Below are 22750 nucleotides of genomic sequence, written 5' to 3'. Positions count from 1 at the left end.
AAAGCAGAAAGATAGAGATATACAGGAGTAGAAAATTTGTATACTACTGAAACTAGGTTTGTACTAGTCAAACTAGATTATTAGTTTCATATCTTATATGTGATAAAGTCCAGAATATATAAATAGCTCCCACAACTCAAAAACAAAAAAAACATACCAATTTAAAAATGGGCTGTGCTGGTTTGAAAGGAAGTATGCCCCCTAAGAAAAGCCATGTTTTAGTATAAATCCCATTTCATAAAGGTAGAATAATCTCTATTCAATATTGTATGTTTGAAACTGTAATGAGATTATCTCCCTGGATGATGTGATTTAGTCAAGAGTGGTTGTTAAACTGGATTAGGGGATGACATGTCTCCACCCATTTGAGTGGGTCTTGATTAGTTTCTGAAGTCCTATAAAAGAGGAGAATGAGAGATTCAGAGAGAGCACAGAATGCTGCAGCACCACGAAGCGGAGAGTCCATTGGAGATGAAGAAGGAAAACGCCTCCCTGGGAGCTTCATGAAACAAGAAGCCAGGAGAGTAAGCTAGCAGATGATGCCGTATTCGCCATGTGCCCTTCCAGCCGAGAGAGAGAAGCCCTGACTGTGTTCGCCATGTGCCTTCTCACTTGAGAGAGAAACCCTGAACTCCATCGGCCTTCTTGAACCAAGGTATCTTTCCCTGGATGCCTTTGATTGGACATTTCTAATTGGGACATTTTCTCGGCCTTAGATCTGTAAACTAGCAACTCATTAAATTCCCCCTTTTTAAAAGCCATTCCATTTCTGGTATATTGCATTCTGACAGCTAGCAAACTAGAACATGGGCCAAGGATTTGAATAGACATTTCTCTTAATTCAATATTCAAATGCTAGTAACATGCTTAAAATAACTAGCCACTAATGAAATGAAAATTAAAACTACAATGAAATAAAATTTCACATCCACTAGGATAGCTATTATTAAAAAAACTGAAAATAATAAATGTTTCCAAGGATGTAGGGAAATAGGAACCCATGTACATTGTTGGTGGGAATGTAAAATGGTGCAGACACTGTAGAATACTGTATGGTAACTCCTTGGAGAGTAAATATAGAATTGCCGTATGACTCACCGATCCCACTCCTAGGTATATACCCAAATGAATTGAAAGCAGGGGCTCAGATTGATGTTTATACATCAATGTTCATAGTGTTGTTATTCACAATAGCCAAAAGATGGAAGCAACCCAAGTGTCTAACAAAAGATGAATGGATAGAGCAGCTGGAAGTAAAACCTAAAATTGTAGAATTGTAATCCATACCAAACTCTGAAATCTGTTCTACAACTAACTGTTGCGCTGTGCTTTTGAAATTTTTTGTATATATGCTATTTTTTCACAAAAAAAGGAGAAAAAGTCGGTTGTAATAATAAAAAAAAATTCCTTCTAGCCTCCAATGCTCTGGAGCAGCTAGAAGGAAAACCATGAGATGAAGGAATGGTAACCCACGACAAACTCTGGGATCTGTCCTGTAAGAGCCAGAATCTAGGATACAGTTTACCAGGGGTCAGGATAGGGGAAGGAAAAGAGGAGTCAGTGTTTAATTGGTACAGATTTTCTGCTTGGGGTGATGGAAGAGTTTTGGTAATGGATGGTGCTGATGGTAACACAACCATGTAAATGTAATTAATATTACTGAATTATACATCTGAAAGTGGTTAAAGGGGGAAGCTTTAGTTTGTAAATATGTTACTAGAATAAAAAATTAAAAAAAAATAGGACTGTACAAATAGTGAACCCTAATGTCAACTACAGACTATAGCTAATAGTACAAGCATAATAATATTGCTTCATCAATTATAACAAAGATATCACAGTAATGCAAAGTATTAATAATAGGGAAAACTGAGTGTATGAGGAGGGTAAATGGGAACTCTGTATCTTCTGCAAACCTACACTTTCTCTAACAATAAAAAAAATCTTAGCTTGACATTCAAGGCTTCCACAATTTGATCCTAATTAACCTTTCCAAACTTAATCTCACAACTCTGTTTCAGACATCTAAAGCTACTGTCATATTGGCTGTTCAATACTCCTCATAAATGATCAATAATTTTTCCCATAAAAATCCAGATTTCTTCCCAGACCATGCATCTCTCCCCAAAAATAAAAAAAATTTAAAAATCTGGATTTCCAGTTTCTCTTTACAAAGAAAATCTGTTAACATTGGGCCCAAATTCTTACACAGCAACAAAGGAGCATAACCAAGATTGCATTCTCTGGTTCTTCACAGTCCTCACTTCTTACTCTTGCACCTGGCAAGTTTTTCTCATTCAATTTTTCTGTCTGGCTATGCAGGCAATCTGGGTTTATAATCCTAGACCAGGAAAAAATACTACCTATCCTGATGCCCAGACCCATGTTTCAATTCAGGTCATACTATCTTCGTTCCTCTAAATAGATTATTAAAGGTATGAGCAAATTAGGGTTATCAGTGATTAAATGTAGGCTGGCAATTCCTGCTGTTATTCCTGTGTTCACTGGGTTCAGGGAAATCAGGGGGGTTGAATGACCGTCCCTAGTTTGAGGCTCAGCCCACAGCCTAGGGAAATTCCCACTCTAGGAATTTCCTGCAAGCTGCAGAAAAGTCTTTCAGCACACTTCTACCGCTTTTTTTTTTTTTTTGACATGGGCAGGCTCCAGGAACTGAACCCTTGTCTCCGGCATGGCAAGTGAGAACTCTGCCATTGAGTCACTGTTGCCTGCCCACCCTCTACTGCTTTTATTCAAGCAGGAAGACCCAGTATCCCAATGGCGGTTTCAATACTATAGCCTTCAGCCACGTAACCTGGAAATGACTGGCTTCTTAGTACTTGAGTATACTCAATTAAATGCTGATGAATTCTTCGATCTACTAGCTGTAAGCAAACTTCCTCAGAGCCAGCCAAGAAAGAAAAAAGAGTTTCTAACCTGCAAATACATATTAACAAGTTATTAGAGAGTATGAACTGTCCTGGGTATACTTTTCCTACCAAAAACATTTAAATCATTTCATTGATGGTAATATAGCAATACATCAAAACTAATTTACTATTGAGAATCCAGCATGAGCACCCCTTCTCCTGCAATCTTCATACGTTTTCCAAAACTATAGCTCTAATTGTTTAAAAACCTTCCCTTTCTTTCAAACTAAGGGAAATTTCAGGGAGTATAAGTGCATTGGAAAAGGCTTTAGATTCCTTTTATCACTATTAGTATCTCTGAATAAGATATTGCTAACTTGAAGTATTCCCCAGATGCATATAGCCACCTTCTTAGCATAGGATATTACTACATTCGTTTTACAGATGGAAAAACAAAGGTACAGATAAGGGAATCTCTGTCAAACATCACAAAATTCAGAGAACAGCAGAGTTCCTGGTTCCTGTTTTTGATTCTGGAAGAAAAACAAACACTAACTAAAAAAAGAAAGGAAAACAAACCGCCTTTAAACACATTAGATCATGAGGATGTAAAAAGACAGCAAGAGACAGGAATTAAGAGTAGATTAAGTTATCACTTAACATTTTAGCCTCAAAAATAGTCTATAAATTTAAAAAGCAGGAGACTATGATGATTAATTCAGCAGTATTTGCTATGCAACTACTATGTGCAAAACACTACGATGGCATGCCCTCGATCAGGAGGCTTACTCTTGTGAAGTTTACGTAGGCAGTGGAGAAGTTTAGCCTACCTATAGGTATGCCTAAGAGTTACTTCTGGAGGACCTCGTTTGTTGCTCAAATGTGGCCTCAGTCTCTCTAAGCCCAACTCTGCAAGTGAAATCATTGTCCTTCCCCCCTTTGTGGGACATGACATTGTGGGGTGAAAGTCTCCCTGGCGACATGGGAGATGACTCCCAGGGACGAATCCAGACCTGGCACTGTGGGATCAACAATTCCATCCTGACCAAAAGGGGGAAAAGAAGTATAATTAATAAAGTATCAGTACAGAGGGAGTTCAAACAGAATTGAGAGGCTACTCTGGAGGCTGCTGTTATGCAAGCTTCAGTTAGACTTCGCTACCTATCATAATCTGCCAACCCCCAACCAGGACCATTCCAGGCAATCCTAAAGAACACCTAGGGCAATACATAAGATTCCACAGGATTCCAGGCACTAGAGTAATTTTCCAGAAACCTACAATGTCCAGATGGATCCCTGGTCCAGATAAGTCCTGAAACCTAGCCCACCTGCTCCACAACATCAGATAGTTCCATCTCCCTACCCCATATTACTGACAGATCTTTTCAATAGCAAAAATTTAGAATTGCCATAGCCCAAATACCCCTAAAGAGAGGGATGGAAAGATCAAAGGTGAGGGTGGAGGTATACAGAGAAGACAGATTTTAACAAATGAATACAAATGCTGGATCATTAAATTGGTATCTCTCTTCGTCTCCAGTATTTTAGAGCAGCTAGAAATAAAAACCTAAAATCGTGAAACAGTAACCCATGCCAATCTCTGAAATATGTTCTACAACTAATTGTGGTGCTGTGCTTTGAAATGTATAGCTTTTTAGTATATATGCTATTTTTCACAAAAAAAGAAGGAAAAAAAGTCGATTGTGATGACAAAAAAATATTTAAGCCCTCTAGCATCCTATATTCTGGAGCAGTTGGAAGGAAAAATGAGAGGATTATACAGTAGCCCATGACAAACTCTGGGATCTGTCCTGTAACTACTTGTTGAAGACTGCTTTGAAAACTATTGCTTTTTTACTTCTTTACTTTGCATATATGTTACACTATACAATAAAAAAAAAAGTTAAAAAATAAAAAACACTATGATGGCAGGTGTGGGGAGTAGAACAAATTCTTCTAACAGCGACTCTATTTCCAGTGACAATGGATGACAGCTATCTTAAACCATGTGTAGGTGACCTGAGAGACTAAAAAAGGGAAGTTTTGTGGAGGCTCACTACTTAAGATTTCAAAAGTCTTAGTATAAGACAAGAAGAGGAAATGAAAGCTCGGCCCCAATCACCGTGGTATTATTTCCTTCCTTAAAACATATGTTTAAATTTTTACCTATGTCCTTTATAAACACATTTCTTCTACTACTTAAAAATACTTTTGGGCGGGCTATCGTGGTTCAGCAGGCAGAGTTCTCGCTTGCCATGCCGGAGACCCGGGTTCGAGTTCCAGCATCTGCCCATGAAAAAGAAAACTTTCTTGCTCTGGAGCAAGCAACCTTCTTGCTCTTTCCATTGATCCAAGATGTGTCTCTGTCCAAGGTCAATTTACTCAGCAATTATAAGCACATTATTTGTCTACTCACACAGTATAGGGTAAAAATGGAGGGAGTTGTTCAGCCTAGACCTAATCTTTTCTTACATTGCATTCTGAATCATTTCTCACCTCCAGGCCTTGCCTCTTTTTACTTACCACTCCTTACATCATACTACTTGTGCACTTGTCCAATCATAAGTCACTATTTGACTTTTTATCCATGCCTGTAATCATGCTAGTTATATAATTTAGGGAAAAATCATTTCTCTTTGTTCACTTGTAAATAGCTTCTAAGTAGTGAAAAGGCCCTCCTTTTGTGTCACTAAATTTTCTTTCCTCTGAATCTTTTTGTAACGGCTACTTCTCAAAGAACAAATGCTTACACCCTGAAATATATCACCAGACACACATTCCCTATCTTCCTTATAGGAAATGGTTGATGTTGTTCTCATTATTTCACAGTTCATGTACCTTTAAAAAGAATGTTTGCCTTATTCCTATTTTCAGCCAAGTGCCATTTGAAATCTACATTTGCCCTTAGGATGGCAGAAACACCTAGGTTTTCACTGTCCTGCATTGTGAATAATGATGGGAATAGGATCTACATCATTCCTATGAGTCCTCCAACTTAGAAAGCAATATAAAAAGATGAGGTCAAAAAAAAAACCAACTCTAGAATTGGCAGAAACAAAGCAAAAATAGGTGGGTAGGAAAACTAAATTTGGAGAAGCAGCATATACAGAGGGCAAAAGACATAAAGAAATAAGATTCCTCTGAGGACATTAGAAAAGAAATGTAGTAGTGGGAAAAGGAAGGGAAAACAAGAAGTCGTTTCCAACAGATAGGAGGAAACAGCAAGGAGAGGGTGGCAATTCCCTCCCAAAAGAAACTCTCAGGGGAAATGAGCAGTGAGAGTTCTAGACCATGTACAACCATCATTCAGGATCTAGGATAAAGTTCACATTCCCCCAGATAACACTTACCGTGTTGCATTTTGTGCCACACACCACTTGCCTATGATTCAGCCACTGAGATGCAAACACTTTATTAAGGGTCCCAAGGTGAAACTCTCTCTCCTTCAGGAGACTGGGAAGTTGTTGTGCTGCATAACCATGCAACACTCGGGAATAGCTGGTTTCATTCTGTAGCCTGACTTCCCGACTCTTCAGGTAGTACACTAAGGATCTCTTCACTGGGGGGAGTCTTTTCCTTTTGTGAAGCGAGTGATCCCAGCCAAACTGTAAAAAGCAACATTAGAAATCAGGGTTTGGACATCTTCCCCCAGAACAAAGGATCCTACTGTGTTAGGGAAATGATGAAGAAGTCTTCCCGCAGCCTTTACTAACAACAGAAATACAAATAAAACAGAAAAAAGAATCTCAATCCAGAAAGTCGTTCAACCTTCCCAACACTGAAAAGATGCTGTGTGAACCACACAGGGCTGAATGACAAGGAAATGGAAGCAGAAAAGAACAGGACAAAAAATTTTCTTATACCTTTTAGGAGTGAAAGATTCAGATCCCCCATAGCTATCCTTGAAAGGAAAGGGAATGCGGGACCAACTGGTTCCCATACCGACCTGGTCTGAATCTCTACCCAGCCCCCTCCTCCCTCTTGGCCTGAAATTCCAGAGCATGGGAGGGACAGCCCAAGGAGCCAGACTGTCAGGATACCGATGATGCACTACGAATGGCCGCTCCCCTGACAACATGCCCGCGCTCCAGAGAGTTGCAGAATTCGAAAAATCAAACACAAACTGGGGAGAGAGGGGTGGCAAGGGAAAATGCGTGCCTGAATCCGCATCCAACAAGTTCTTCCTCTACAATGGGTAAGGCATGGGGATGATACCTGGGAAACGCCGTTTCTTCTGAGAATCCAAGTGCCAAAAATCCCACCTCACGGCCTGGGTACCCACAGGGACACTCCTTCCTTCCTCGATGAGAGACACGATATCCCCGCTTCCAGGGGTTCCTGGAAGGCAGACTTGACTCTCCTTCCCTTTGGTCTCCTAGGCGGTTTTGTTCCCGACTCCCCTCAATTTTGGTTTCCCCTTTCTTCAAGGCCAGGATTCTGGTTTCTCCTCAAAACCTATTCCCGGTTGCGGGCCTCGGCGGAATATGCCCCAATTCCGAGTTCCCCTTCGTCTTATCTGCTTTCCAAAGAAGTCCTGTAGGCCCAGCCTTGACCCGTTCTTGCCCCGCCTGACTGCAAGACCTCGGGTTGGGTTCCTGTCTAAATCTGCGGAACCTAACCACCTCATGTTTCGGCCTCATCACCCAGGCCCCGGCCTCTCTGTTCTCACCTGCTGGCCCTCAGCGTTACTCTCAGCTCCGGGTGAAGCGGGCGCTTTCCGCTTCCTGCTAACTGCTTTCCGGGCCATAGTGGGTAGCGTCGCCGCAGCCCCGCAGCCACATGGGGCGGGGGGAGCGAGGGGCAACAGGACGGCGGATCATATACTGGGCGCCCGGTAGTGCGTTCGGCCTGGAAGGTGGTGCGGAACCGGGGCGGCAGGTAGAGAAAGGGGAGAGACAGACAGAAGGGAAAGAGGGAAGGATAGGGCTAGGAAAAGGAAAAGGAAGGGGATCCCGGAACGAGAAGCTTTGCGACGACCAAGGACGGCGAGCGGCTAGAACCAAAACACCCCTTCCTTCTCGCCCGCGGGCCGTCACTCTTGCGCAGGCGCACTTTTTGGCGCGTCACCACGAAGACGCTGCGGGCCGAGGGGGCGGGGCTTAGGGTCTGCAAGAGCGTTTGTTGCTGTTGTGCGGCCTCCGCCTGACCGGTTCCAACGGTCGTCTGGCGGCTGCTGTCGGTGGGCGAACTGGGGCCGAGGGAATCTGGCTTCTGGACGCCGAATTCGGACCAGCCCGCCTATCCTCGGACACCCAGCAGTGAGAACGATCATCTCTGCTCCGGGAGGGAATCCTTCCCAGCAGGACACGCCTTCACCCGGCAGCCGCCACCGAGTACCTCCTAACCAGCATAACACGTTTGCCCGAACCTGTCACAAACTGCGCCCCGGCATGAGGGCTGGACACTTGCGGGGAAAGACAGTACACACACACACACACACTCTCTCTCTCTCTCAAGGTGGGGCCCAGCTCACATACACACACACACTAAAGGTGGGGTCCAGCTCAGACTCCAAGCCAGCTTGGCTAGACTTTCCCATCGCGGAAAACCTGCCCGGAACAGCCTGCATGAGTCTGCTCCGGCCGCATCGCCTCCTCGGAACTCTGGCCGCCCACACCCCACCCCTCCGAAACTCAGGCTCCATTCTCCACCCTGCCTCCAATCCCATCCTTCCTACCCGAACCACAACCACCCCTCATCACCTTCCCCTTATGGGCGACCTCTCCCCCTCTTTGGATTCCCATCATCTGCCATCCAGGCCACACTGTATTTTGTGCTTTATGAGATAGCATCCACTCTGCAGCAGGTTTCTTACGTCGGCCGTGCCGTCCTAAACTTGGGGAGGGCGCGGGATATCACTGCCTTCCTCTCCCTCGGGCCCAGGCTGCATCTCTATCAAGGCAGGTTGGGTGACTTCTGAGCCAGGAGGAAGAGAGTGGCCATTTCTGTCAGTTCATTGAGGGCTGGCAGTGGACACCAACCAAACAAACAAGGGGGCTTTTTAGGATCACCCTTGCCTCCATTTTCGGAAGATCTTGTAGGAATTTGAGTGACAGCCTCCACTTTATTCAGGCAAAGAAACCCTTTCAGGAAGCGGGATGCTCTTGCTTGGGGCAGACGGTCCTCAGGGTGCTGTGCCCGTTACCTGCCGGCTTCAGGCCTCATACCTCCAGGGAGTTCTGTTGACCCATCTAGAGTTCTGCCTACGAGAAGATTTGAATTTGTTTGCCAAGCCCAGCAAAAAGACAGATTGAGACCGTGTCTACCGCCATCCCAAGCCGGCACTGCCACTAACCCTTAATGCCACCTCAGGAAAGGCAGCCCCATCTTACTTGGACAGGCCTGTCCCCTCAAGAGACATGCACGCAGTTGTGAATCAGGAGTAGGTAAGCTTCCTTTCTTGACCCTGTTGTTCTAGTTCTGTCTTGCCTCACAATGCCCTGCATGACCCAGGAGCCCATTGGACAAGAGGCTCGAATTCCTTTGAGAATCCCCAGGATTAGACAGGTTTGGGCTGGACTTGGATCCTGATCTTCTCCTCCCATGTCAGAAGGGGCACACTGGGCACTGCTGCAGGCTCATTCTTGAGGTTGGTGCACTTCATGTTGATATCAAGGATCCTGCTCCCAAGAATCATTCCTGAATGCACCTCCCAGGAGAGCTTGTTGTTTCTTTGGAAATAGTTCACAATCACTTTAAAAAACACAATACTAGGTATTGGCAAGGGGGTAGAATGGCTGGAACTCTCACATTCCTGTTGGGCATGTAAATTATTACAACCATTTGGGAAAAATTTATGGCGATGCCTACTAAAACAAAACGTGTAACCTATGATCAAGCAGTTCTTATTATAAACCCGGCAAAAGTATTTATGTCCACCAAAAGTTACAAGAATGTTTATGGCAGCTTTATTCATAATAGCCCCCAAATGGAAATAGCTCAAAGTCAAGCACCAGTAGAAAAGATAAAATGTGACATATTCATACAATGACATTACTACACAGCAATGCTATGCGTGAATATTACATGGATGACTCTTACAATGATTAGTGAAAAAAAATCAAATACAAGCAGTCCGTACTGCTTAATTCCACGTTTATCAAGTGCAAAAACAGGCACAACTAATCAATGGTAATAGAAATCAGAATAGTTGTTTTCTTGGGCAGCAAGGGATGCTAACTGGGAGGGGATTAGAGGAAGCCTTCTTGTGTGCTGGAAATTTCTATATCTTGATCTGGGTAATATACATATATTAAACTTGATCAAGAAGCACACTTAATGTCTGGGCACCTTATGTAAGTATACTCAATAAATAAGCATTCAAAATACATTTACCTGGGCTCTTCCTCTGTAATTTTTAAGAGACAATCAGGCTAGGGAATGAAGCAATAAAATAAACCTGAAATGAACCTGGAGAAAATATTTAATTGATAACGTTGCTCTCAGAGCTACAAACAAAATAAAAAATGCTCTCTGGTTATATGAAAGCCTGGGGATCAGCCTTGTTTCTCCCTATTCTCATACCCTCACCAAACATGCTCACCCATCTATTCCATCACCAACTCAGAATGATTTTACCTTCTAAATTTATCTTGAGTATGTTCACATCTCCCCACCACCATCATGACCATTCTAATCCAACTCACCATCACTTCTTGCTTAGACCATTTGTAAGGGTCACCTAGATGGACCCACCTGTATTCACGCATTTAAAAAACGTGAAAAACATTTCTGTTCAGCCCTCTGCACATAGAATTATCTTTGTGAATGTAAATTTAATTTACCCCCATTTCTGACTCTAGGTTAACACTCTTTAATGACTTCCTATTGCTCTTTGGTAAAGATCAACTCCTTAATCTGGTTTCTGAGACCCTGCATGATCTAGCCCCTAATTTGTCCCCAGCCTCACGTCATACCACAATCCATGTCCTTTCTCAGCCCCAGCCAGACTGGCCTCTTTCAGTCTGTCCTATTCAAAATGTCCTCTCCTACCAGGGCGCAGGCACAGTTTGTGATTTTTTTCTTTGATCCATTGATCATCTGAGAATGTATTGTTTAATTTCCATATATTTGTGAATTTTCCAGTTCTCCTGTTACTGATGTCTGGCTTCATTCATTGTGGTCAGAAAAGATATATTACATGATTTTAATATTTTTTAATTCACCGAGACTTCTTTTGTGAACTTACATATGGTCTATCCTGGAAAATGATCCATGTTCAGTAGAGAAGAATGTGTATTTTGCTGCTTTGAGTCAAGTGTTCTATATGTGTGTTAGGAGGTCTTGTTGGTTTAGAGTATCATTCAAGTCTTCTATTTTCTTCTTGATGTTCTGTCTATATTTTCTATCCATTATTGGAAGTAGGGTATTGAAGCCTTGTGTTATTACTGTAGAACTATTTCTCCCTTCAGGTCTGTCAATATTTACTTCACGTATATTGGAGCTGTGCCTGTAGGTGCACATATGTTTATAATTTTTTTGTCTTCTTGTTGAATTGACCCCTTCAGCAGTATATAGTGACCTTCTTTGTCCCTTGTAACACTTTTTGACTTAAAGTCTATTTTTTTTTCCAGGTAATGAGTGTTTTTTTTTTTTTAAAGTCTTTTTTTTTAATGAATCATTTTTTTTTTCTTTTTATACATGGGTAGGCACCGGAAAACAAACCCAGGTCCTCTGTCATTGCAGGCAAACATCCCTGCCTGCTGAGCCACCGTGGCCTGCCCTATTTTTGTTTTTTATTAATTAAAAAAAAATTACAAGAAACAAACATTCCCAACACATACACACAGCAATTCACAGTATCATCACATAGTTGCATATTCATCATCGAGATCATTTTCCAGAACATTAGCATCAATTCTGAAAAAGAAATGAAAAGACAACAGAAAAATAGAACAATCAAAAAAAAAATTTTTTTACAGGCCATACCCCTTACTGATCCCTTTCATTGATCACTAGCATTTCAAACTAAATCTATTTTAACATTTGTTCCCCCTATTATTTATTTTTATTCTATATGTTCCTCTCATCTGTTGACAAGGTAGATAAAAGGAGCAGCAGACACAAGGTTTTCACAATCACACAGTCACATTGTGAAAGCTATATCATTATACAATCATCATCAAGAAACAGGGCTACTGGAACACAGCTCTACATTTTCAGGCAGTTCCCTCCAGCCTCTCCATTACATCTTGGATAACAAGGTGATATCTACTTAATGCATAAGAATAACCTCCAGGATAAACTCTTGACTCTGTTTGGAGTCTCTCAGCCATTGACACTTTGTCTCATTTCACTCTTCCCCCTTTTGGTGGAGAAGGTTTTCTCAATCCCTTGATGCTGGGTCTCAGCTCATTCTAGAGTTTTTCTCAATCCCTTGATGCTGAATCTCAGCTCATTCTGGGATTTCTGTCCCACGCTGTCAGAAGATCCACACCCCTGGTAGTCATGTCCCACGTAGACAGGGGGAGGGTGGTGAGTCTGCTTGCTGTGTTGGCTGGAGAGAGAGGCCACATCTGAGCAACAAAAGAGTTTCTCTTGGGGGTGACTCTTAGGCTTAATTTTAAGCAGGCTTGACCTATCCCCTGTGGGGTTAAGTTTCATATGAACAAACCCCAAGACTGGGGGCTCAGCCTATAGCTTTGTTTGTTCACACTGCTTGTGAGGAATATCAAGAATTCAACTTGGGGAAGTTGAGTTTTCCCCTGTTCTCACCGTTCCCTGAAGGGGACTTTGCAAATACTTTTCCACTCACTGATCAAATCACTCTGGGATTCATCAGGGCATCACCTGGACAAACCAACAAAATCTCATGTCCTATACAAAGTTCCATGTACTTAAGGTGTTCAATCAACTATCTACATAAGTTATATTAGGAGATGCACTAGTCAAAGTATAGATTTGTACCAAATAAACATTTTTTGCTTTAGTCTCACACATTAGTTGAAATTTTAAAATATTAAGTACCATCTATTTTCAGCACACTGCAGTAATGACATTCTTTTGTTCTTCCTCATGCAAAAACGTTTTTTAAATTTGTACATTTAGTCACTATCATTATACACTCTGTGTATTCCTGGATTACACCAACTCAATCTTTATCGTCTGTCTTTCTTTGTGATTTCATTTGTGCCCCAGCCCTCCTCCCTCTACCATTCTCATATGCAACTTCAGTCAGTGTTTTAACATAATTGTATTACAGTTAGGTAATATTGTGCTGTCCATTTCTGAGTTTTTCTGTTCAGTCCTGTTGCACAATCTGCATCCCTTCAGCTCCAATTACCCAATATCTTACCCTATTTCTATCTCCTGATGGTCTCTATTACCAAGGAAATATTCCAAGTTTATTCACTAATGTCAGTTCATATCAGTGAGACCATATAGTATTTGTCCTTTTGTTTCTGGCTAATCACACTCAGCATAATGTCCTTAAGGTCCATTCATGTTGTTACATACTTCATAACTTTATTCTGTCTTACCGCTGCATAATATTCCATCTTATGTAAATGTCACAGTTTGTTTAGCCAACTGTCTGTTGATGGACATTTTGGCTGTTTCCATCTCTTGGTAATTGTTAATAATGCTGCTATAAACATTGGTCTGTAAATGTCCATTTGTGTCCTTGGCCTCATGTCCTTTGAGTAGAGATGGCATATAGATGGGTCCTGTTTTTTAATCCATTCTGCCAGACTATGTCTTTTGATTGGAGAGTTTAATCCATTAACATTCAGTGTTATTACTGCATGGGTAGTACTTTCTTCTACTCTTTTGCCTTCTGAATTTTATATGTCATATCTAATTTTCCTTCTTTTTACCTGTACTCATAGTCTTCCTTTCTACACTCTTCTCCACACCTCTCTCTTCTGTCTTCATATCTGTCTCTAGTGCTCCCTTTAGTATTTCTTGCAGAGCTGGTCTCTTGGTCACAAATTCTCTCAGTGATTTCTTGTCTGGAAATGTTTTAATTTCTCCCTCATTTTTGAAGGACAGTTTTGCTGGATATAAAATTATTGGTTGGCAGTTTTTCTCTGTTAATAATTTAAATATATTATCCCACTGTCTTCTCGCCTCCATGGTTTCTGCTGAGAGATCTGCGCGTAGTCTTATTGGGCTTCCCTTGTATGTGATGGATTGCTTTTCTCTTGCTGCTTTCAAGATCCTCTCTTTCTCTTTGACCTCTGACATTCTGATTATTAAATGTCTTGGAGTATGTCTATTTGGATCTATTCTCTTTGGGGTACGTTGCACTTCTTGGATCTACAATTTTAAGTCTTTCATAAGAGTTGGGAAATTTTCAGTGATAATTTCCTCCATTAGTTTTTCTCCTCCTTTTCCCTTCTCTTCTCCTTCTGGGACACCCACAGCATGTATATTCGTGTGCTTCATATTGTCTTTCAATTCCCTGAGTCCCTGCTCATATTTTTCCATTTTTTCCCCTATAGTTTCTGTTTTTTTTTTCATTAATTAATGGAAAAAAGAAAAAAAAGAAATTAACCCAACATTTAGAAATCATACCATTCTACATATGCAATCAGTAATTCTTAACATCATCACATAGATGCATGATCATCGTTTCTTAGTACATTTGCATCGGTTTAGAAGAACTAGCAACACAACAGAAAAAGATATAGAATGTTAATATAGAGAAAAAAATAAAAGTAATAATAATAGTAAAAACAAAAAAAACAACCAGACAGACAAAAACAAACAAAAAACAAAACAAAGCAACAACAACAACAAAAAACCCTATAGCTCAGATGCAGCTTCATTCAGTGTTTTAAGTAACATGTATTTACTTTACAATTAGGTATTATTGTGTTGTCCATTTTAGAGTTTTTGTATCTAGTCCTGCTGCACAGTCTGTATCCCTTCAGCTCCAATTACCCATTATCTTACCCTGTTTCTAACTCCTGCTGGACTCTGTTACCAATGACATAGTCCAAGTTTATTCTCGAATGTCGGTTCACATCAGTGGGACCATACAGTATTTGTCCTTTAGTTTTTGGCTAGACTCACTCAGCATAATGTTCTCTAGGTCCATCCATGTTATTACATGCTTCATAAGTTTATCCTGTCTTAAAGCTGCATAATATTCCATCGTATGTATATACCACAGTTTGTTTAGCCACTCATCTGTTGATGGACATTTTGGCTGTTTCCATCTCTTTGCAATTGTAAATAACGCTGCTATAAACATTGGTGTGCAAATGTCCGTTTGTGTCTTTGCCCTTAAGTCCTTTGAGTAGATTCCCAGCAATGGTATTGCTGGGTCGTATGGCAATTCTATATTCAGCTTTTTGAGGAACCGCCAAACTGCCTTCCACAGTGGTTGCACTATTTGACATTCCCACCAACAGTGGATAAGTGTGCCTCTTTCTCCGCATCCTCTCCAGCACTTGTCATTTTCTGTTTTGTTGATAATGGCCATTCTGGTGGGTGTGTGATGATATCTCATTGTGGTTTTGATTTGCATTTCTCTAATGGCCAAGTTTCTGTTTCTTGTCGGATTTCAGATGTTCCATCCTCCAGTTCTGAAATCCTATGTTCTGTCTCTCGAAATCTACCATTGTAGGTTTCCATTGTTTTTTTCATCTCTTCTACTGTGTCTTTCATTCCCATAAGTTCTGTGATTTGTTTTTTCAGACTTTCAGTTTCTTCTTTTTGTTCTTTCCTTGCCTTCTTTATATCCTCCCGCAATTCATTGATTTGGCTTTTCGTGAGGTTTTCCATGTCTGTTCATACAATTCTGAATTAATTGTTTCAGCTCCTGTATGTCATTTGAATTGTTGGTTTGTTCCTTTGACTGGGCCATATCTTCAATTTTCCTAGTGTGATTTGTTATTTTTTGCTGGCGTCTAGGCATTTAATTACCTTAATTAGTTTATTCTGGAGATTGCTTTCACTTCTTTTATCTAGGGTTTTCTTGCTGGATGAATTTGCTGTCTATCTGTTCTTTGACATTCCATTCAGCTTTATCTGGACCTTTAGCTTAAGTTTTGTTTAACAGAGGAGAATTTTTCAGTTCTTGTTTTCTTGTTTCTTGCCCTGCTTGTGTGGTGCCTTTCCCCCCACACACACTTAGGAGGGTCTACTTAGATATTATAGACCCCAGCCAGATTTTCCCAGACCAAACTGGCCTCCTATCAAGAGGAAAGAGTCACCTGCGTCGGTTTTCCCTGAGGGTGAGACCCCGCAGGTTGAAATACTTTCCTCTGAAGTCTCTGGACTCTGTTTTTCCTATCCTGCCCAGTAGGTGGCGCTTGTCTGACTGCAGGTCCCACCAGCATAAGATGATGCGGTACCTTTAATTTTGGCAGACTCTCCCTGCTGGGGGTATGGTGGAGACAGAGGAGAAGTTGTAGGCTGGTTTTAATGGCTTCAAATTACCAAGTCCTGGTGTCTGAATTCCTTGATGGAGGGATTCCACCTGGGTGGGGCTTCCCCCCTTCCCTGGAGGCACAGGCTCCAGAAAGAGCTCACTTCTGCCTATGCCTGGGGCAGTTGCAGCCTGAAAAGTCCTTCCACCTTATCCAGAGGCAGTCAGCCTTTGTAGAAGCACAGCCACAAAAACCTCTGTTTCCTTCTATTTTTTTCCCCCTTTTTCTGTCAGTCCTGCCACCTTGGCGCTGGGGCAAAAATGAGCAACCTCCACTCTGATCAGGTTCACCTAAGCTGGGGGCCTATTTTTAGTAGTCAGAATTTGTTAATTATTCCACAATTGGCATTTGATTGTGCCCAGTCCCTGCTGCTGGTAAAGTCCTTTCCTTTCCCCTCTGGGAAGCCACCTGTGGGGGAGGGGTGCTGGCTACCGCAGCTTTGGAACTCATGGTTCTGGGGGGTGCTCGCGGCGGGTCCAGCTGGTCCAGACTGGAATATGCTGTGTGTCTGGTCACTGACGTGGCTCCAGGAGCTGTTCTGTACTGTTTCTAGTTATTTAGTAGTTGTTCTGGAGGACGAACTAAAATGCGCACATTGTTAAGCCGCCATCATGACCCGGAAGTCCTGTTCCTTGATTCTTGGAGACAAGTGTATAAAACATAGAACTTTTACAATGTGACTGTGTGATTGTGAAAATCTTGTGTTTGATGCTCCATTTATCCAGGGTATGAACAGAGTGAGTAAAAAAATATGGATGAAAAATAAATAATAGGGGAGACAAAGGGTAAAATAAATTGTTAGATGGATATAGTAGTGGTCAATGAGAGGGAGGGTAAGGGGTATGGTATGTATGAGATTTTCTTTTTATTTCTTTTTCTGGAGTGATGCAAATGTTCTAAAAAATGATCATGGTGGTGAATACACAACTTTGTGATGATATTAAGAGCCATTGACTGTACACCATGTATGTGTGTGAAGATGTCTCAATGAAAATATTTTCAAAAAATTGAATGTGGCAATTGATGCATAACTCTGTGATTATACCAAAAGCCATTGATTGTACATTTTGGATGGATTGTATGGTATGTGACTATATCTCAATAAAACTGCTTAAAAATCATAGCAAGGAAAGAGACTTGGAGAACATAGGAACATGAATTGGCATGGATGATAAGAGGATAGTAACTGCTCTCTGATGATGTTAAAATGTCAGATTTTACAAAGAGGTCTCTAAGGTATGTGAATTGTAATTACTTCACCTACTGTTGAAATATTTTTCAGATCATGGATGGAAGTTATAAAAATAGAAGATATTACAAAAATTTTTTTAAATAATTAAAAAAATTATGCTAAGTGTAAGAAAGCAGACATGAAGTACTACATACCATATGATTTCATTTATACAAAGTGTAAATAAAATTAGCTTTATAGAGACAGAGTTAGATTAGTGGTTATTAGAGCTGAGGAAGGATAGAGGGATTGAGAGATGACTGCTAAGGGGTATGAAATTTTTCTTTTTGGAGTAATGAAAATTTTCTAAAATTGGTTGTGGTGATGAATGCACAACTGTATTTATACTAAAAGTCACTGATTGTACACTTTGGACAGATTGAGTGTCATCAATTTAACAAATGTATCACAATCACACGAATGCAAGATGTGGATAATTGTGGAAACATTGGGGCTCAGTGTGGAGATAGGATGACAGAGAGCTCATCTAATTAAACTCATACTTTTACAGAAAACTTAAGCCAAAAAAGTCATGTCATGCAGCCAGATAGTGGATGAGCCATGACTGGAACCCAAAACCTCTCTCTGATCCAGATTATTTTCAACCCTACCAACTGGAGAAAAATACTGAGGTCCAGTTGAAGTTACAATGGTATGTATTTTAGTATTTATCTGGAGAACCTGAAATATTTTATCCAGAACTTCATCTAGTTTGAAAGCAGAAATCCTATATTTTCTGAATAATTTAACACACCCTGTTAGAATGTGTGTACCGTATAGATCATTTCTAATCATTCAGAAACTGACTATATAGTTTATAAATTATCCAGGTTCCTTGTTTTCTCTTCTTTTTGTCTCTTGCATGTTAAATAAGCTGACTTGTAATATCAGTAAGATGAGAAAGGAACACATGAAATTTTTCTACTTATAAGGTCAAGTAATTTATTTGGAAAAAATTGAGTGAAAAAAAGCTAAATGAAAGAAAAGTATTTTGTAGTATCATTCTACCCACTTTGTATTCTTCCAAAATGTATAATTTGGAGTCAAATATAAATATAAAAATTCTAAAAGAATATTACTTACAAATTTCATTGAGAAATATTCCACCAGCCATCTCTATTGGACTCAAATGCAAAACAATCTTGGCATAAAAATAAACATATAGACATCAAACATATAGGCATCGACTAATGGTAGAAGAATAAAATGGCTTATAAGTGGAGCTAAGATGTTATTATCAGATAATTAGACAAGCACATTTTTCTTCTAACACAAATAATAAATGTTCAGAAGTAGCTTTAAAAATTATTACTTAGAAATAAGTACAATAAATGTTTTTGTAATTTTCCTTCTATTTATATGTGTGTGTGAATAAAATTGCAGACATAATTGTTTTCCTATTGTTTTAAAAATATGATATGAGAATTTCCCCATATTATTCATATATCTTTTGAAAGCTCAGTTTTTCATTTTGTTTTATTTTTAGGGGGTGCATGGTCCGGGAATCGAACCTGAGTCTCCTGCATAGAAGGCAAGCATTCTACCACTGAACCACCCTTAAAAGGAAGGTTTTATGTTTTTATTTTTTTGTTTTGTTTTGTTTTTTGGTATGTATAGGGCCAGGAATAGAACCCGGGTCTCTGGCACAACAGGCAAGAATTCTAACACTGCAGCTACCTTTGTGCTGTCGAAAGCATGAATGGCTGAAAAATAATTAAACAACCCAGAGGGGTTAGTCTCTCCAGAACATAAACTAGTTCTTTCCTGCTACCCCATATTATTGACAGCCCCTTCCAACATGAAAAAATTAGAATGGGCATAGCCCAAATACCCCTAAAGAGTGGGAAAAAGATCAAAGGAGAAGGTGGAGTTATAATAGAAGATAGGATTTGACAAATGAGTAGGATTGCTGAATCATTATATCAATATTTCTTTTAGTCTCCAGTGTCTTGGAGTAGCTAGAAGTAAAAACCACAAATTGTGAAATTGTAAACCATACCAAACTCTGAAATCTGTTCTACAACTAATTATTGTGGTGTGGTTTGAAATTTTTTGCTTTTTTTTTTTTTTTTTACATGGGCAGGCACCAGGAAACGAAGCCAGGTCCTCTGGCATGGCAGGCGAGCATTCTTACCTGCTGAGCCACCGTGGCCTGCCCACTTTTTTTCTTTTTTGTATGTGTGTTACTTTTTTTTTTTTCTTTTTGTATGTGTGTTACTTTTCACAATAAAAAAGAAAATTTTAAGATATATCACATAATTTTTGAAAATTTAAGTAGTTGGTAAGTAAAGGGAAATCATGGAAATTTTATTATTTAACTAAAATCCTGATTTTTCCACAAAGTATAAATATCACCTATACTCATTCTGGTTTGAAAGGATTATATGCCGTAGAAAAGCCATGTTTTAATCCTGATTCCATCTCATGGAGGCAGCCATTTCTTTAATCCCTATTCAGTGCTATCGGTTGGAAACTTAATTAGGAAATCTCCACATGTGACTCACCCAATTGTGGGTATTAACCTTTCATTAGAAGATGTGACTCGACCCATTCCAGGTTGGACTTGATTTGTTTTGTTTACTGGAGTCCTTTAAAAGAGGAAGCATTTTGGAGAAGAAGACAGAGTATCGAGAGAGCCAAGAGAATCAGAGTCTAACAGCCAGCTACTTTTGGAGATGAAGAAGGAATATGCCCCCGGGGGAGCGTCATGAAACAAAAAGCTTGAAGTGAAAGCTAGCAAACCTTGTCGTGTTCGCCACATGCCTTTCCAGTTGAGTGAGAAACCCTGAACTTCGTCGACCTTTCTTGTGTGAAGTTAACCTCTTCTTGGTGCCTTAATTTGGACATTTTTATAGACTTGTTTTAATTGGGAAATTTTCACAGCCTTAGAACTGTAAACTAGCAAATTAATAAATTCCCCTTTTTAAAAGTTGTTCCATTTCTGGTATATTGCATTCCAGCAGCTAGCAAACTAGAACATTTATGAATAGCCAAAATATTTTTGAAATATTTTGAATTTTTTTGCTATAGTCCCTTTCACTGAATCAATTACATTATGTTCCAATATTAAAAAAAAAAAAAAAAAAGAACCTGGTTCCATTGACCTGACCTCTCCTAAGTGCATCATCAGGAATCTATATCCCATCAACACTTGGAGATTAAACACTTATGGAACCCATTTGACTAGCCTCTCAGTTTCAGGAGTGGGTGAACCTTTGCCTCCTAATTTACAATATTGAAGTTAAGACTCATGCAGCCTCAATTTAAAGATGTTTCTTTAGAAGCTTTATGCTTAATTTAACTTCAGAGACTTTGTTTCTTAATGTTTATAGTCAGGTTTCATAATATGAAGGAGAATCCCAAATGCAACAGATTCATAGTCTGGGGCACAGAATCTTCAAAAAATTTGTAAATTTTCTGGGAAAAAATTAATTCAATAAACAAGTATACCATAATTTATTTAAACATTTTTATAAGAGAAATTGCAGAAAAATCATGTAGAATATACAGAGAAAAAGCATGCCAAATATACAGAGTTTCCATACCCCTATATTATTAACCTATTATTAACCTTGTATGATTGTGGTACACTGCTTACAATTGATGAAAGAATATTATTATAATTGTATTATTAACTATAGCCCATGGTTTATTTTGGGGTTATTCTTTGTGTTGTAAAGTCCTATGTTTTTTTAAACAAAATTTTATTCTAATAACATATATACAACTTAAAATTTGTGCCATAATTTAATAGGTATTTCATTATTGTTAGACTTTTAGGTTGTGTGTCAGTCAGGAGTTCTCCAGAGAAAAACAACCAATAGCAGATTTTACAAAATTGTGGGCTGGCAAGGTCAAAATTAGTAGGGCAGGCCAGTAGGCTGAGGCTGAATTTTTCTTCCCTAGGAGAACCTCCGTTTTGCTCTAAAGGACTTTCAACTAGTTGGATGAATCCCAATTATGTTTTTGGGGTAAATTTCCTTTATATAACATCCACTGGTTATAGATGTTACCCACATCTACAAAATACCTTTACAGCAACACCTAAATTGGTGTTTGATTAAATAACTGGGTACAATAGCCTAGACAAGTTGATACATAAAACCAACCATCAGGGTTCACCCCTTGTCAACTTGGCACCTGTACACATCTCCTTAAACCATACTTAATCTCCAAATAAAGACAATTAAAAAATCATACTACCACCTAATATATATAACTAACCTGTGTTCAACTGAAAACATACTAATCCCTTCCCAAAAAAAGAGACAAAGTACTTGGGTGATGTTTACTCTTCTCCTAGATATCCTGTAACTTTTATACTGTGATATAAGGTTAACTATTATTAATGTATCTTATTTTATATGATAATGCAATAAAAGAAGGAAGAAAGGAAAGATACTTTATATATGTATACATAATTACTTATATATACACCCACACAAATATATTCATAATAGAATAAGGAGGAGATATTCATCAAAAAATGGTGAATTAGAAGATGGTTCTAAAGAATTCACCTACGAACATCATAGAAAGACAGAGATTAAGTATATTTAAAAGGCATGGAGGCTAGGAGTGGTGTCAGTGAAAATGGTGGAGTAGGCAACTCTAGGGACCCATCTGTCCCTGACAAAAACTTTCAGAATCAACTTTACCAGAATTCTGGGATATAGTGAAAGGATTATAGCATCCAATGAATAGTAAACCAGGAGAAAGGCCGCTGAAACACAGTACGAGATTTTTACAGCATATTAATTTACACTAGACCCACCCCCTGCCCCAGTGCAGAAGTGATCTGGAAGATGGCAGCCCCCCGTTCCCAGTATCAGTACCTGGTTCCTAAGGGATTAGAGCAGACCTTGTACCCAAGGAATTGTGTTTATCTGTTTTGACCTGACTGAGGTTTCTCCTAAGGATTGATACAAAGAGCCTTTCTTTTTTCATCCAATATGAAACCGTGTCAGGGTGGAGCATCTATGTGAAAGACATGTCCCTTAAACATCGAAATACTAATGAACAAGCCAGGGGCAGCCGGGCAAAAAAATAACTGTTGGGGTCAATAATAGGTACACTGAGAACCTGGGCAGAAAAGCCATCAAAACTTTCAACTTCTCTTCATTCCCATATAAGGGGTAATAGACAACTTTTGTTTTGGTCTTCCCTTCTTTTTTTTTTTTTTTAACAGAATCCTAATTTTATTCTTAGTCTCAGTCCATATAGCTTGGCTAAATAATCCCATTATTTGACTCCAGGAATGGACACATAATTTAGTT

General features: G+C 39.7%; 2 protein-coding genes across 6 annotated transcripts in view; one reads left to right on the top strand and one right to left on the bottom strand.

The window, feature by feature from the left end:
* DCAF12 (DDB1 and CUL4 associated factor 12) overlaps positions 1-9329 on the bottom strand; it is a 65758-nt gene extending 56429 nt beyond the window's left edge. Inside the window, exons 1-3 of one of the 4 annotated variants that reach the window (XM_077147921.1) lie at positions 9200-9329; positions 8885-9070; positions 6218-6472 (exon numbers count right to left, since the gene is read on the bottom strand). In XM_077147921.1, coding sequence (XP_077004036.1) covers positions 6218-6472; positions 8885-8890 — 261 coding nt within the window. In that variant the 5' untranslated portion in view covers positions 8891-9070; positions 9200-9329. Of the gene's footprint in view, positions 1-6217; positions 6473-7536; positions 7915-8569; positions 8676-8884; positions 9071-9162 lie in introns of those variants that run through there. The other 3 variants (XM_077147922.1, XM_077147919.1, XM_077147920.1) reach the window with 3 other exon arrangements.
* Positions 7990-22750, top strand: part of UBAP1 (ubiquitin associated protein 1) — a 172761-nt gene continuing 158000 nt past the window's right edge. Inside the window, exons 1-3 of one of the 2 annotated variants that reach the window (XM_077147918.1) lie at positions 7990-9253; positions 17986-18126; positions 18961-19005. The gene's annotated coding sequence lies outside the window, so the exon portion shown is untranslated. Of the gene's footprint in view, positions 9254-9321; positions 9457-17985; positions 18127-18960; positions 19006-22750 lie in introns of those variants that run through there. The other variant, XM_077147917.1, reaches the window with a different exon arrangement.

Source organism: Tamandua tetradactyla, chromosome 2, assembly GCF_023851605.1.
Source record: "Tamandua tetradactyla isolate mTamTet1 chromosome 2, mTamTet1.pri, whole genome shotgun sequence".
Lineage (NCBI taxonomy): Eukaryota > Metazoa > Chordata > Mammalia > Pilosa > Myrmecophagidae > Tamandua > Tamandua tetradactyla.
The sequence above is the reverse complement of the archived record's forward strand: the minus strand, read 5'-3'. Positions and strand labels throughout refer to the sequence as shown.